The sequence below is a fragment of the Hylobates moloch genome, unplaced genomic scaffold (genome assembly GCF_009828535.3).
Source record: "Hylobates moloch isolate HMO894 unplaced genomic scaffold, HMol_V3 SCAFFOLD_4, whole genome shotgun sequence".
Lineage (NCBI taxonomy): Eukaryota > Metazoa > Chordata > Mammalia > Primates > Hylobatidae > Hylobates > Hylobates moloch.
In genome coordinates, this window is record NW_026652279.1 from 31448190 (window position 1) to 31460879 (window position 12690).

The following is a 12690-nucleotide window of genomic DNA, read 5'->3' on the forward strand; positions in this document are numbered from 1 at the left end:
CCCTCCTCAGTTTGTTGAAGTCGAAGGACAGATCACATCCTTGGTTGATCTTTACCCATCCTTCCTAAGGAAGGGTTATCGTCGGGAAATCTTCATCGCCTTCGTGTGTAGCATCAGCTACCTGCTGGGGCTGACGATGGTGACGGAGGTAGGTGGCTCTCTCACCTGTGTTTCGGGCTTGGTGCTCCAATGCCCTCCTCAAGGCCATAGTGGAGGCAGCAGCTGGGTGAGAGGGCCAGGCAGGGGCTTCATCTCCCAGCCCCACTCAATTCAGGGGTCCTGCTTGGACCAACACTGGGGGCAGCACGAGGGGGCTCACGAGCCCACAGCTGACCCAAACTACCCAATTATTTTGCCGGTTGCTGTGGCAACACTGTGACCACCTGCTGCCCTCTGTCCTGGGAAGAGGATCTTCAGCTGAAATCCATTTCACAACAACTCTGTTCACCCCTGACTGTGTGCCCTTCTCAGGCCTGGGGGTGGGGTGGAGACATTCTCAAGGATAAACGCAGGCCTCCCAGGAAATACCACAGCGCCATGTAGAGGTGCGCCACCTTGCAGGTCACCTGCCACAGGGCCAAGTCCTGGTGGGTATGGGTTGATAGGGGGCACATACACTATTCAGAGGGTGGGCAGGGGCCAGGAGGAGGGGTGATTTCAGATGCAGACAAGGGAAGCAAAGAGCAGAAGGGAACAGGAACGTCTAAGACGTGTCTAGCAAGAGGCAAGCCAGATGAGATAAAGACTGTACTAAGAATGGAAGCCTAGCATCAAAGCCAGGGCACGCTCTCTCCTGCATGCCCCCCCACCACCTCCCCTGTTCCCCAGCAATGGGTCCCATTTAACAATTCTCCGAAAACCTAATTCAGGGCTTCACTTTACCATTTTTCCTTATCAGAAGTAAAAGTGTTTTTCTGGAGGTGTTTGTAAGAACCCCCACCCCAGAAGTCAGATTGCAGGGCCACTCACTGAGCAGCTGGGTGACCCTGGAGTCTTCTCTGTCAGCTGCACTTGGTGTGAAGCACCTCCTTGGGAAGCAGCCTCCCATGGACCCATCATTTTGCTTTCGTTTATCTGTATGTGTGTTTTTAATTACATTTGTCAAACATGAAGTTGAGCATCTTTTTGTATATTTATCTGGTCATCAGAATCTTTGCCCATTTTTCTCTTGGGTTTTTTATCTTGTTGATATGCCAGAGCTGTTTGTACATGAAAGAAATTAGAGACTATGTAGGAAATTGACCTTCTGTGGTTTTTTTCTTCACAGGGTGGCATGTATGTGTTTCAGCTCTTTGACTACTATGCAGCTAGCGGTGTATGCCTTTTGTGGGTTGCATTCTTTGAATGTTTTGTTATTGCCTGGATATATGGTGAGTACAGATTTTTTCATGTCCTTTCTCAAGGTTCTCCTTTGGGCTTCTCTACTTAGAAGCTTCAGAAGCAGAGAATACTAACGGGAATTCATTTGAGTTGAACAGTAGGCCCTCCCTACCTAGACTACACAAATAAGCTCACTGTAGCCACACTGAAGATGCTCCTGGTGCTAAAGGTGCGAGGTGTGACTGGATGTTTTCACAGATTCAGAATTTGGTTGTGCAGGACCTGGAATGTTCCCTTTTTGGGTTTGAGTTTGGGCTGTGCCCTAAGATTGCACACCTAGGGTTTGGGGTGTGCCTCAGATTGTGCCAGAAAAATCCAAGATGCAGAGTTACATTTGAATTTCATGTAAATGTCTGTTTCTGCCGCACTTGGATATCCATGGTGTGGAGATGCAGAGGCCTGGATCAGATCCCAGAGACGCCCCTCATGGCCCCTGAGCTGCTGCTGGCCTTGAATGCTGTGTCAGCAAATGTCCCCCTCTGTCTCTTGCAGGAGGTGATAACCTTTATGATGGTATTGAGGACATGATTGGCTATCGGCCCGGGCCCTGGATGAAGTACAGCTGGGCTGTGATCACTCCAGTTCTCTGTGTTGTGAGTTCCATTTCTGTGGCTCTGGCTGGTGGCCTCTTCTCCCTGGGGCTTGACATTTTCACCCGCTAAACCATCTCTGTTCAGTGTGGGCTTGTAATAAACCCAGCTTCAGCCCTGCCTGGGAGAGGGGAGGAAGGCTGCTCCAGGGGGTTAGCTTGAGTTGAGTTTTGAAGGATAAGTAGGAATTTGTCAGGAGGAGAAAACAGGAAGGACATTTCTGGCAGAGGAGCCAGCCTGTGCAGGGCCAAGGCATCCTAAAAGAGGAGGGTATATCTGGAGCATGTTGAGAAATCCAGGGGATCCAGAATTGAAAGCACATTCTTTCCCCAAACCTTCCAGAGCTCATGAGCTCAGTTTGGGTCACTGGGGAAGTAGAGGGGCGTTTGGGATATCTAGTAGAGAGCTCATAGACATTGGAAGTGGAGTGTTTCCATGGAGAGGTGGGGGTAGTAGCTTAGAGAGGGGAAGTCCTGGGTTCTCCCAAGGGTAGGGAAGCTTTGGACTCACCCAGGCCCAAGGGCATCGGTGTGCCACGTTGTTCTTCCCACAAGGATGCTCTCGCCTGCCATGTTGGAGTTGGCCTTGGCACCTGCCCATGCAGTCTGCTTCATGGTCCCACTCCAAGGTGCCAGTGAATGAGAATTCCTCCATGGCAAAGCCGTCAGGGTTTGCAATCAGTTGTGACCATTGGAGCTTATTGCCAGGGAGACAACATCCGTCCTGCCATTCACAGCTCCACTATGGGGAGCACAAATGGCCCAATATTCCTTGGATTTAGGAGACAGGTGCTGAGGACAAATAGGCCCTCCCCTCCGTGACCTGCTGTCAGGCCAGACTAAGTCAATGTTGCTGTTAACTCATAGTATGACCTCAAGCAAGTCACTTCCCTCTGTGGGCCTCAGTTTCCCCACTTGTAAAACCAGGAGACTGTGAAGGAGGACCCCGGGGGCAGCTGACGACCTTAGACTGTTACTGCTATTTAATATGCATGAAGCCTTTTCCTCTGGAGTACAGACTTTCTCCCACAAAAATAAGTAGTGGTAAGAGCCAGTAACCACAACAATTGGCAAGTTTATCATTGGAGATGAGTTTAGTTGGCCCACCTGTGTTCTCATCCTGGTTTAATGTTTGCTTGTGGGCAGCTCTTCTCACCACTCTGACCCTCGGTTTCCTTATCTCTCTCCCTGAGGAGCTGGATACGTCAGAGATAGGCTGCATTCCCAGGTGGTGAGATGAGGTCACCCTCATGGAGAGGAATGGGAAACAGGCAGCCACTGGCCGCAAGCTCCTCCTGCTTGGGAGGGTCCAGGGCAGCATCTCTTGGGAGTCACTCACCTGAGCCACAGCCCTACACGTAGGGACGGGAACAACAGCAGGGCCAGACGTGCAGTAGGTACCCAGTAAAAGATGCCTGCAGGCTAGTGCTCTCCCTTGCCCCATCACCGACTCTGCTTTAGAAAGATGCATCTTCCTGTCAAATCCCAGTTACTAGGTGTTGAAGTGTTAGGCCATTTTCACACTGTGGACCAATCCAAGGCCACCTTGGGCCCTCCTCAGAGATGCTCTCATTCTGACTAGAAGCAGAAGCCCCGGGAGCCCCCAGCCAGCCTTAGGTGCTCTTCTCACAGAGAACGGTGGGCTTTGCTCCCTTGAGAGGCACAGGGCTGACCCCACCCCACCATTCATGCATGCTGATGGCCACTAGCCATTAGCATGGACCAGGGCTGGGCTGTGGACACCCAACAGGGCAAGGCCCAGGTGCCCAGGACCCTGCTGCTGGTGGCTCAGAGATAGAGATGGAGGGTGGCAGTGGGGGAAGAAAGGCTTTTATCTATGCTGCTAGCACTTATGGTGCACTTGTTATATGTACCTGGAGCTGCACTGGGTGTTAAAGAAAAAGGACAAGACACACACGTGCCTACTCTCAGACTCACAGTCTGGCAGAACACGTGTGCCCAAGAGATGGTTACAATCTCTTGCTTTCTGGAAGGAGAGGTCTGGGTGGTGCCTGGGCAAGTAAGGCAGGCCCAGTGGAGCTAAGTTAGGATGAGAAGAAGATGAGGGGGAAAGAGGGCCAGGCAGAGGAAACAGCCCATGCCAAGACCCAGAGATCAGTGGCAGAGGAGCTAGAAGGAATTCTTCAGGGTGGCTGGAGTGTGGACATGGAGGGAGAGCTGAGGCGGATGAGGGAGGAAGGGGTACAGCTTCTGCTGACACTCCCAGCCGCACCGAGGAGGTTGGGCTGCATCTGCTGGCACTGGGAGCCACAGAAGGGTTTTGAGCAGGGAAACAACTTACTCTGTTTTCACCGCGGGGGGGGCGGGGGGAGATCCTTATGGCAGCAGAGAGGGGTGTGAGGCCTGAGCCAGTCCTTTCCCAAGGAGAGAGACCCTTCCCTCGGGTTGAGGCCAGTCCGGGTCCCAGAAGCTCCCCCCGCCCGCAATGCCCAGGACCCCTCTTCTGACTGCTCCCATCTCTCCGCAGGGATGTTTCATCTTCTCGCTTGTCAAGTACGTACCCCTGACCTACAACAAAACATACGTGTACCCCAACTGGGCCATTGGGCTGGGCTGGAGCCTAGCCCTTTCCTCCATGCTCTGTGTTCCCTTGGTCATCGTCATCCGCCTCTGCCAGACCGAGGGGCCGTTCCTTGTGGTAAGTGCTTGGGCCCAGGGCCAGGGGAGGTGGGAGGCGCGAGGCCAAAGGTGATTGTTGTCAGTTTGCTGTGTGATCTCAGGCAAGTCACCTGCCCTCTCTGAGCCATAGTTCCCTCACCCATCCAGTGGTTCAGCTTGTGGGCAGGAGAGTGCATTGTGGGAAGACGGGAAGCAAGTACTGTTCACATGGGAGAAGGCTTTATGGAGACATTGGAAGCTGGGCTGTGGGGTGGGGAGGAACTTGCCAGGTGGAGAATGTGAGAGGGAAGGTGTTCCTGGTATTGGCAGGGTGGGGGTGGGCAGTGAGGCTGGAGAGGGGACTGTAGCTTTGGATGCCAAGGTACGAGCTGGGGCTTCATCCTGGGACCAGTGGGCCATGTTCCTGAAGCAGTGGGACGAAGCCAGGAGCCTAGGGAGGAAGCCTGAGCCCCACCCAGATGCCTTCTCTTACTGAGGAGTCAAATTTAAGATCATCCCAGCCCATGCTGGGGTCTTCTCCGGATCTGTGGCAGCAGCCAGACCTCTGCCTCTGTGCCTGCCGGGGCCTCCCCTGGCCCCACCTACCTTCAGCCTCCTCTCAGAAATTCCTCCAACAGCCCTGGAGATCCCAGGCCCTGGCAAAGGCCCGACTCTTTCCAAGAAATTCTTTTCTCAGAATCTCCCTTAACCTTTTGAGCTTGGACTGGCTCCAAGAGTGCACTGTTTTGTTCTGGGCTATTTTTATTGTTATTCTCTTTTAAAAATCTGGAGCCAGGATGTCCTGGGGCCCTGGCTCCCTGCTGGGCTGGGTCCTGTTTCCTCCTGGGCAGGGGAATGGCCTGGAGGTGGTGCTGGTGGCAGGGGAGGGAGGGGAGACTGAGGAAGCTAGCAGGGCAGGAAGAAATCCTTGAAACTGGGGAGGCCCCTGGGGTTATCGTGGAGCTTTTGACCCATTCTATTTTTTCAGAGGACAGAGGGCAGGACCCCAACCAGTCTTTAGCCAGAACGCTGAATGGCCCTATGAGCTGTTAACAGACTGAAATATTGGGCCTGGGGACAGACAGGGAACAGTGACTGTCCCGAGCCCTCCAGGTGACCCCTCAGTACTCCAGGCCAACCCAGCCAGAATTTCCACAATGTCCTTACTGTCCAGAAGCCAAAGGGTTCATTAGGGCACAGCAAGGGGTCTCTAAAGGTTCTGATTGGTCTCTGCTCTGATTGGTGAGTGCCCACAGCAATTACATACCATTGGTTCAGGGGGACACCCAACAGGTCACTAACTTAGTGTCCTTCAAATCCTCATTTTAAAATATTGGTCGAGCCCACATTTAGAAGTTTGGGTGGAAGGGGGTTGGCATGGAGGAAAGAGGTGGGGGAGTGGGTGAGGGCAGGCTTCACCCCACACTGGTACCCTGTCCTGCTGTGCCAATCTGACTTCACCAAAGGCCCCTCTGAAGGCAGTTGAGCCACCATCTGTCTATCTTTCTGTATGTGCCCCTCAGGGGCTCCCACCTGCACAAAGTCATTAAGGTGTCCTCCCAGCCATGAGCTTCTCTCTGAGCCAGGTTCTGGAAAACCCAGATCTCTGCCCCAGGATGGTTCCAGCTCTGCCTAAGCCTCCTGTGTAGGCAGAGCCCCAAGTGGCTGCCTGGGGGTTTGACTCTCCTCCGCCCTCCCAGGCACAGCCCATCGTATGGATGTAGAGAGGCAAAGTGATGGAGGGAGAGTTGGCAGGTGGCTCAGGTGAGGGAAGCCACAGGGGTAGGGCTGGGAGCAAACTAAAGAAGGTGCCACAAGGAGGCGACCTGGGCCCGGAGTTGCCAGATCTTGCAGCTTTTCAAGAAAAGATGGAAAACTGGATTTAAAAAACAAACAAACAAAAATAGAGACAGGGTCTTGCTCCTTTGCCTAGGCTGGAGTGCAGTGGCACAATCACAGCCTCAAATTCCTGGGCTCAAGCGATCCTCTTTCCTCAGCCACCCGAGTAACTTGGACTACAGGCACGTACCACCATGCCTGGCTAATTTTTAATTTTTTTTTTAAGAGTTAGGGTCTCACTGTGTTGCCCAGGCTGCTTTTAAATCCTGACCTTGAGCGATCTTCCTGCTTCCCAAAGTGCTGGGATTACCGAAAACTGGGTTTTTAAATGAAATACTGTAGCTTTTAATAATCAGCTTTTAAAAATTTGTAACATACCTAAGTTAAATGTAAATGCCTAGAAAGAGGGCTTGTTGTTTTGTTTGTTTGTTTGTTTGTTTTTCAACTGCTGGCCTATTCAAGTCTCTGAGCTGACACTTGGCAAGAGGTGGACTGGGGAGTGGGAGTCTGGTTGAGTCCCAGTTCTCACATGGATTTTCTGGGTATCCTTGGAGAGGGACACTCAACCAACTGTGAGGACAAAACTCACCCTGCTCAGGAGTGATCTAGAATTCCCATGCAGCTCCTGTCTCTTGGAAGGGCAGCTCAAATGCAAGCCAGCTTCTCCAAGCCCTTAAGATGTAAACCCTGCTGGGAGGACTGGATGCCTTCAGGAAACTAGGGAAGGCCTGTCTCTGCAATGTAAGCAGTGGTTTGGCCAAGGAAGGAAACCACCAACAGGAATTCTGCCTTGAGTCAGGGCCTAGCAGGACCTTAGGAGCGCCTTAGTTCAATTCCATTCTTTCCAAAAAGGACAAAAACAGGAAATCAGAGAGGGTGTGAGTTTACCAAAGACCAAACAGCACATGAACCAATTCAGGAGGAGGCAAATGGCCCCAGCAAAGGGGAGACCAGGCCGCCTGACTTGTCCCCCCTCACTCCTGTCATCCTTCTCCAGAGAGTCAAGTACCTGCTGACCCCAAGGGAACCCAACCGCTGGGCTGTGGAGCGCGAGGGAGCCACACCCTACAACTCTCGCACCGTCATGAACGGCGCTCTCGTGAAACCGACCCACATCATTGTGGAGACCATGATGTGAGCTCTCTCGGGTCGACGGGGCCGGCGGCTTTCCTGCTGTTTACTAACATTAGATTCTCATAGGACCAGGTTTACAGAGCTTTATATTTGCACTAGGATTTTTTTTTTTGTAATTGTCACCGAAAATGTAATTGTGGGTATGTGTGCGTGCGTGTGTGTGTGTGTGTATCGTGTGTGTGTGTTTTGTTTTGATTTGGGGGATATTTTGTACAAAAAGAAAACCCACGGGAAGATGTCCGTGGAGAGGCAGAGCTTTCATACTGAATTAGATGTATTTTATGGGAATTTGGTAAATTTTTCTTTGTATTTTTTTTTACATATAAGTATATATACACTTAGAGATTGTCATATACTTTTACCACTTGAATTGATCTTCTTGCCAGCAATAGATCTCATTTTCAAAAGCAATTCTTCGGTGCTGTGTAGCTGGCGGAAAGTTCTGTCCAGTAAATGCAGGATGGAATTTTCCTGGGACTCTACACCCATCTTAAGGTGGTACACCTTCCAAATCCTGGTTCAGATGGAAGAAATAGCAGGAGAGAGGACCTATTAGCTGGCACACCCAGAGGGAAGGAGAAAGGAGGGCTGTGAGGAGATACCTCATTAAACTTGGCTTAGTGAAGAAGAGAGATGCCAAAGGAATGTACCAGCCCTTCACATAAAGGAGACTAGCTGAAGCTGAATGAGGAGGCCCTATAGCAGAAGTCTGATTCTAAGAGCAGTAGAAACTTGTACCAGAAGCAAAATCCCACTTTTAACTTTGAGATGGTGAGTGGATAGTCAGTAGACCGTCAGAACCACTGGCCAGAGAGGGAGTTGCTAGAGATCCAAGAAGGCTGGCACGAATGAGGCTCACAACTCAGCCTCGCAAGAGGTGGCAAAGGCACAGGAGGCCACAGTCCTTCCTGGGGCATTCCAGGCAGAGAAAGAGCAGAGGCTCTACCGGCAGGAGCTGGGGTCTCAGGGCTCAGATGAGTCTGTTGCATTTGAACCGGGGTCATAGCAGGTTCTGGTCATTCCCCAAGCAACATCTCAGCATCTCTTAAAGTTGCCTGCAGGAATGAATCATGACATACCTGTTGAGGGACTAGGGGAGTGGTAGGGAGGTGAGTGGACCAAAGGATATAGGCCCCAGGCATGCAGATGGGCCCGGTTGTCGGGGAGGGGTGCTTTCTTTCCTCATCTCCCCACTCCCCACTCTCAGCCTGGGAGACTCCTGCGAAGCCCTCGTTAAAGATGCCACCCTGGGCTGCCCTGGCACCTAGCAAGGCACACCAAGAACAGCTTTTGAGTCTGGATCCTTCACTGGGGGAAGTGCTCCCAGTTCAGAACAAGGGCAGCCCGTGGTGCTGACCTAGAATATAACAAAGCTCTTCACTTCAAAACCCCTGCAATAGCTGGGTTTACAGATATTCACCACCTGGGGACCCAAAAGAGAAGGCCTAGGAGAGTTTTCTAGAAGGTTGGGATTGTCAGGGTCCTGGCCCCCCAGAACTGGCTTGATCAAGGGTCTTATGTGGAGCACAGGTTGTCTCTGAACCAGGAGAGAAGGTACTATACCTTTCAAATCCCACGGACAGACACACTCCCACCCAGCCCCTGTTTGGACCTAAACTGTGCCATTTGAACAGTCACTTCCAAGCTCAGTCTAAATGAAACTGAAACATGAACACGCACAAAGGCAGTCACTGCCTCGAGGGGTGCAGACCGCAGAATTTTCACAGCAGGGGCTCTTGGAACCCTGGAAACCCCCTTCTTAAATTTGGGAGGAGGAGTAAGCCTTTGGTGCCCCCCTCCCAAGGGGCAATTCTGAACCCCATCCTTGGCAAGCATACATATTTCACTGTTTCCAAAGCTATCTACTCTGCCAAACAACACCCAGTCCTATTCCAAACTCTCAACGATTCTATCTTGTTCCTATTTTTCTATGTATTTATGGTTGCCGTTGTGTCTGACTTGATTTTACTGTTTTTTCCCTGATTTTATGGAGTAGCATTGTGACCTGTTTTCCTTTGTCTTATATAACTTTAGTAAACTAACCACTGTCAATGATTGAGGGCAGGTGGCACGTGGGGAAGAGGGGACTTGGCATGCAGTGGCTACCTGGGCATTTGTGGTCATTTCAGTCTCTATCTCCCCAGCGGGGGCTCTCTGGGTGAAAGGCCACAGTATTTTGGGTTGGTAGGCAAATTGCAACATTCTGGACATGGCCTGAAGAAGGCCTCTTCTTATAAGATTCTCAGACCAAATTCTAGACCAAAGACACATGCAGACCAAGTCCCCAGGCCCCGCCTGGAAGGAAGGCCAGCCACCTTCCCCAAGTCGTTCCTCAACTCTCCCCAAGGCACCTGTCTCCAATCAGAGCCCTCTCACCCAGCCAGCCCTGGCTCTGTGTGCAGAGCGTAGCTCTGCGAGTACCTGTATAATAATGCTCAACCTTCATGTCTCCGTATAAACGAAACTTTCCATGAGAGCTCATGACTCTGGTCCACCTGTCTATAGAGAATGGGCAAAGTCCTTCACCTGCTTTCTGCTTGGGATGGGTCAGAAATGCTGATGCCCGCACATAGCCCAGCCAGCCAGATCTGGAAAGGAAGCGAGGGAGTTGTTTAAATCAACTTTTTAAGATGGAGAAGTGGGAGATACCGCGTTGAGATGGGCCATGCTAGGGCCGCAGAGGAGATTTCCTGACGGTCAGGGAGCCAAGGGCCTCCAGGGTCCCCTAACCCAACACCCTTGTTGTAAATGAGGTAACTGAGGCCCAGGGAGGCACTGTGAGCCAGGAATGGATTTTCTTGAAACAGCTCTAGCTGCAGGTTCTCCGAGGTAGGTGCAGGGAATGGTGCGTGTATAACCAGGGCTACATCCAGCAACATCCTCAAGGTCTTCCTGACAACAAAAGACAAGCCTTTATGGAAAAGGAAATGCCCTCCCCTCCACGTTCAGGGATGAGGGGAGCAGCAGCAGCCACACTCCCACCATCCTCGCAGAATCGGACCCATGCTGTGGCTCAGTGAGCTGGGTGACTCCGGCCTCACCTGCACACCCCAGCCCTGCACGGGGCCCTGCTTCCTCCCAGCAGCCCTTGGTGAGCTGGGAATTGAGATCCCTGTTTGTGAAAGAGGAAACCGAGGTGCAGAGAAGCCAGAGGTGTGCCAGATCCTTAGGCAGGATTTAGATGAAGTCACCCTGGCTCCAGACTGACCCCGAGGCTCTGCGGGGAGTTTCCAGGCAGCAGAAAGTGGCCTTGGATGCTCTCCTTCCAGGACAGCATAACCCCTGGGCCATGTGCATCTCCTTCACTGCCCCCTGGATCCTCCAGCACACCCCCAAAGACAGTGGGGAAACACAAGGGGAGAGCATAGCATGGCCCCTCCAGCCCACTTCAGGGCACTCTTGTATCACCCGGGTACCACCACACTGGTCCCCGACCCAGCCAGCATCTCCCAGCACAGCCCCTCTCCCTGGGGAAATGCTCTGGGTAGCCAGTCTAAAGGCAGAGGCACCTAACTGCTCCCCACACCCCACCCCACCCAAGATTCAGACACAAGCCAGGAAAGGACCCAAGAGAAAATCCTTCAAGGTGGCCTGAGGTCCCATCCCTCCCTCAGACCCATGTGGTCCCAGGCCAGGCTGTCTGTGTAGATGCGGTAAATACCACTGTGTGCAAAAATCGAAGTACAAAACCACAAGACTAAACAAAACAAACCCAGAGAGCAAAACTTGTAGAGGTGGGCAGTCCAGAAAGCAGGGGGCAGCCCTCTCCCTTTCCTTCTCTCCCTGACCCTCAGAATATATATTGTTGTAATAGGAAGCATTTTTTCATTGTTCTCTTGTGGGTGTCACTACAGACATGTTCTGGCGTGTTCTCCGAGGGATGGAGCATCCTGTTATATATTTGACTTCAAATTTAGATGTTGGCTTCATTTTTTTTTCCCAATTAATCTCCCAATCCCTAGCAACTGTGACTCTGTATTTAGCACAAGAGAAAGCTGAGAACATGGGTCTTGCCTCCTTCCAGAAATATGTCTGGCTCATCAGGACATTTTTTTAAAACTTCAAAATATTTTTAAGATATTTTAAACTTTTATAAAAAAAAAATCAACCAACAAGAGACTTTTCTGAGGAGGAACATTTGTATTTGAACAAGATCCTTGGTGTGTAGTTCAGTCTTGCAGTATACAAGCTTTTGTGTATAAATGTTTTATGACATGATTCCCTGTATTTTGCAGGGGTTTTTTTCTCTTTTGCTTTTTAGATAAATATGTATATCGATATTTTAAATTCATCTTTGCTTTTTTTAGAGGAGTTTGTAATCACCTTATAACATGAAAATAAACATTTCCTTTTTAACATCCAACATGTGTGGGTTGTGTTCTGGTGAGGTATTTCCCCCGCAACGTTTGGCAAACGCTTTACGTTTTATAAAGGGCTTTCCGTCCAGTCCCTCAAAGGTGGGTATTTTCCCAGGTTAGAGGTTCCGACATGGAGGCTCGCAGAGGAAGCAGCTCGCTCACTCAGGGGTACACAGCAAGACCATGAAAGAACCTGGATTCGCACCCAGGCCCATGAGCTCTTGGCTCTACTGGCTCTACCTGCTACATGCCCAGCCCTGTACAGCTGGGAGATCTGGCAGCAGTCATCTGAGCCTCAGTTTCCCCATCTGGAATAAACCATTGTCCCCATCAAGGCCACCGGCATGACTGGAGGTGATGCTGTTAGCCTTAGGTGCTTACCTGCTGCGGCTTTCAGTCCCTCCTTTTTAGCCTTGGGCTGCCCTGCCAGAAGTGCAGAAAGCGGGTGGCGGGGTGGGGGAAAGGGTAGAGGAGGAGCAAACCTGATTGCCCTTCTCCCACTCCCCCGCCACCAGGTGCAGGCACTCATTAATACCCAGTTAGGGGCTCTCTGGGGTCAGAACAGGTCCATGTTTGGGGCAGCCTTCCTGCCAACAGCGCCCCCCACCCTTTGGGATGGACAAACTCGGGAGTCGTTTGAGTCCTTTGCCCACTAACCAGACAAAATTCTCAGTAACTCATTTTTAGACAATGTTAGAGTAGAAGACCACCCTACCCCCATTTTCTGGCTCTTTCTGACAGCCTCTGCCTACCTCCCTCGCCCTATGTGTT

The 12690-nt window shown here is 51.4% G+C and overlaps 1 protein-coding gene across 1 annotated transcript in view; it reads left to right on the plus strand.

The window, feature by feature from the left end:
- The window catches only part of SLC6A6 (solute carrier family 6 member 6), an 87798-nt gene extending 75974 nt beyond the window's left edge, over window positions 1–11824 (plus strand). Inside the window, exons 11-15 of the mRNA XM_032149794.2 lie at window positions 11–148; window positions 1268–1370; window positions 1873–1973; window positions 4458–4628; window positions 7425–11824. Of these exons, the coding sequence (XP_032005685.1) occupies window positions 11–148; window positions 1268–1370; window positions 1873–1973; window positions 4458–4628; window positions 7425–7565 (654 nt within the window). The 3' untranslated portion in view covers window positions 7566–11824. The remainder of the gene's footprint in view (window positions 1–10; window positions 149–1267; window positions 1371–1872; window positions 1974–4457; window positions 4629–7424) is intronic.
- The last annotated feature ends 866 nt before the right edge of the window (window positions 11825–12690 follow it).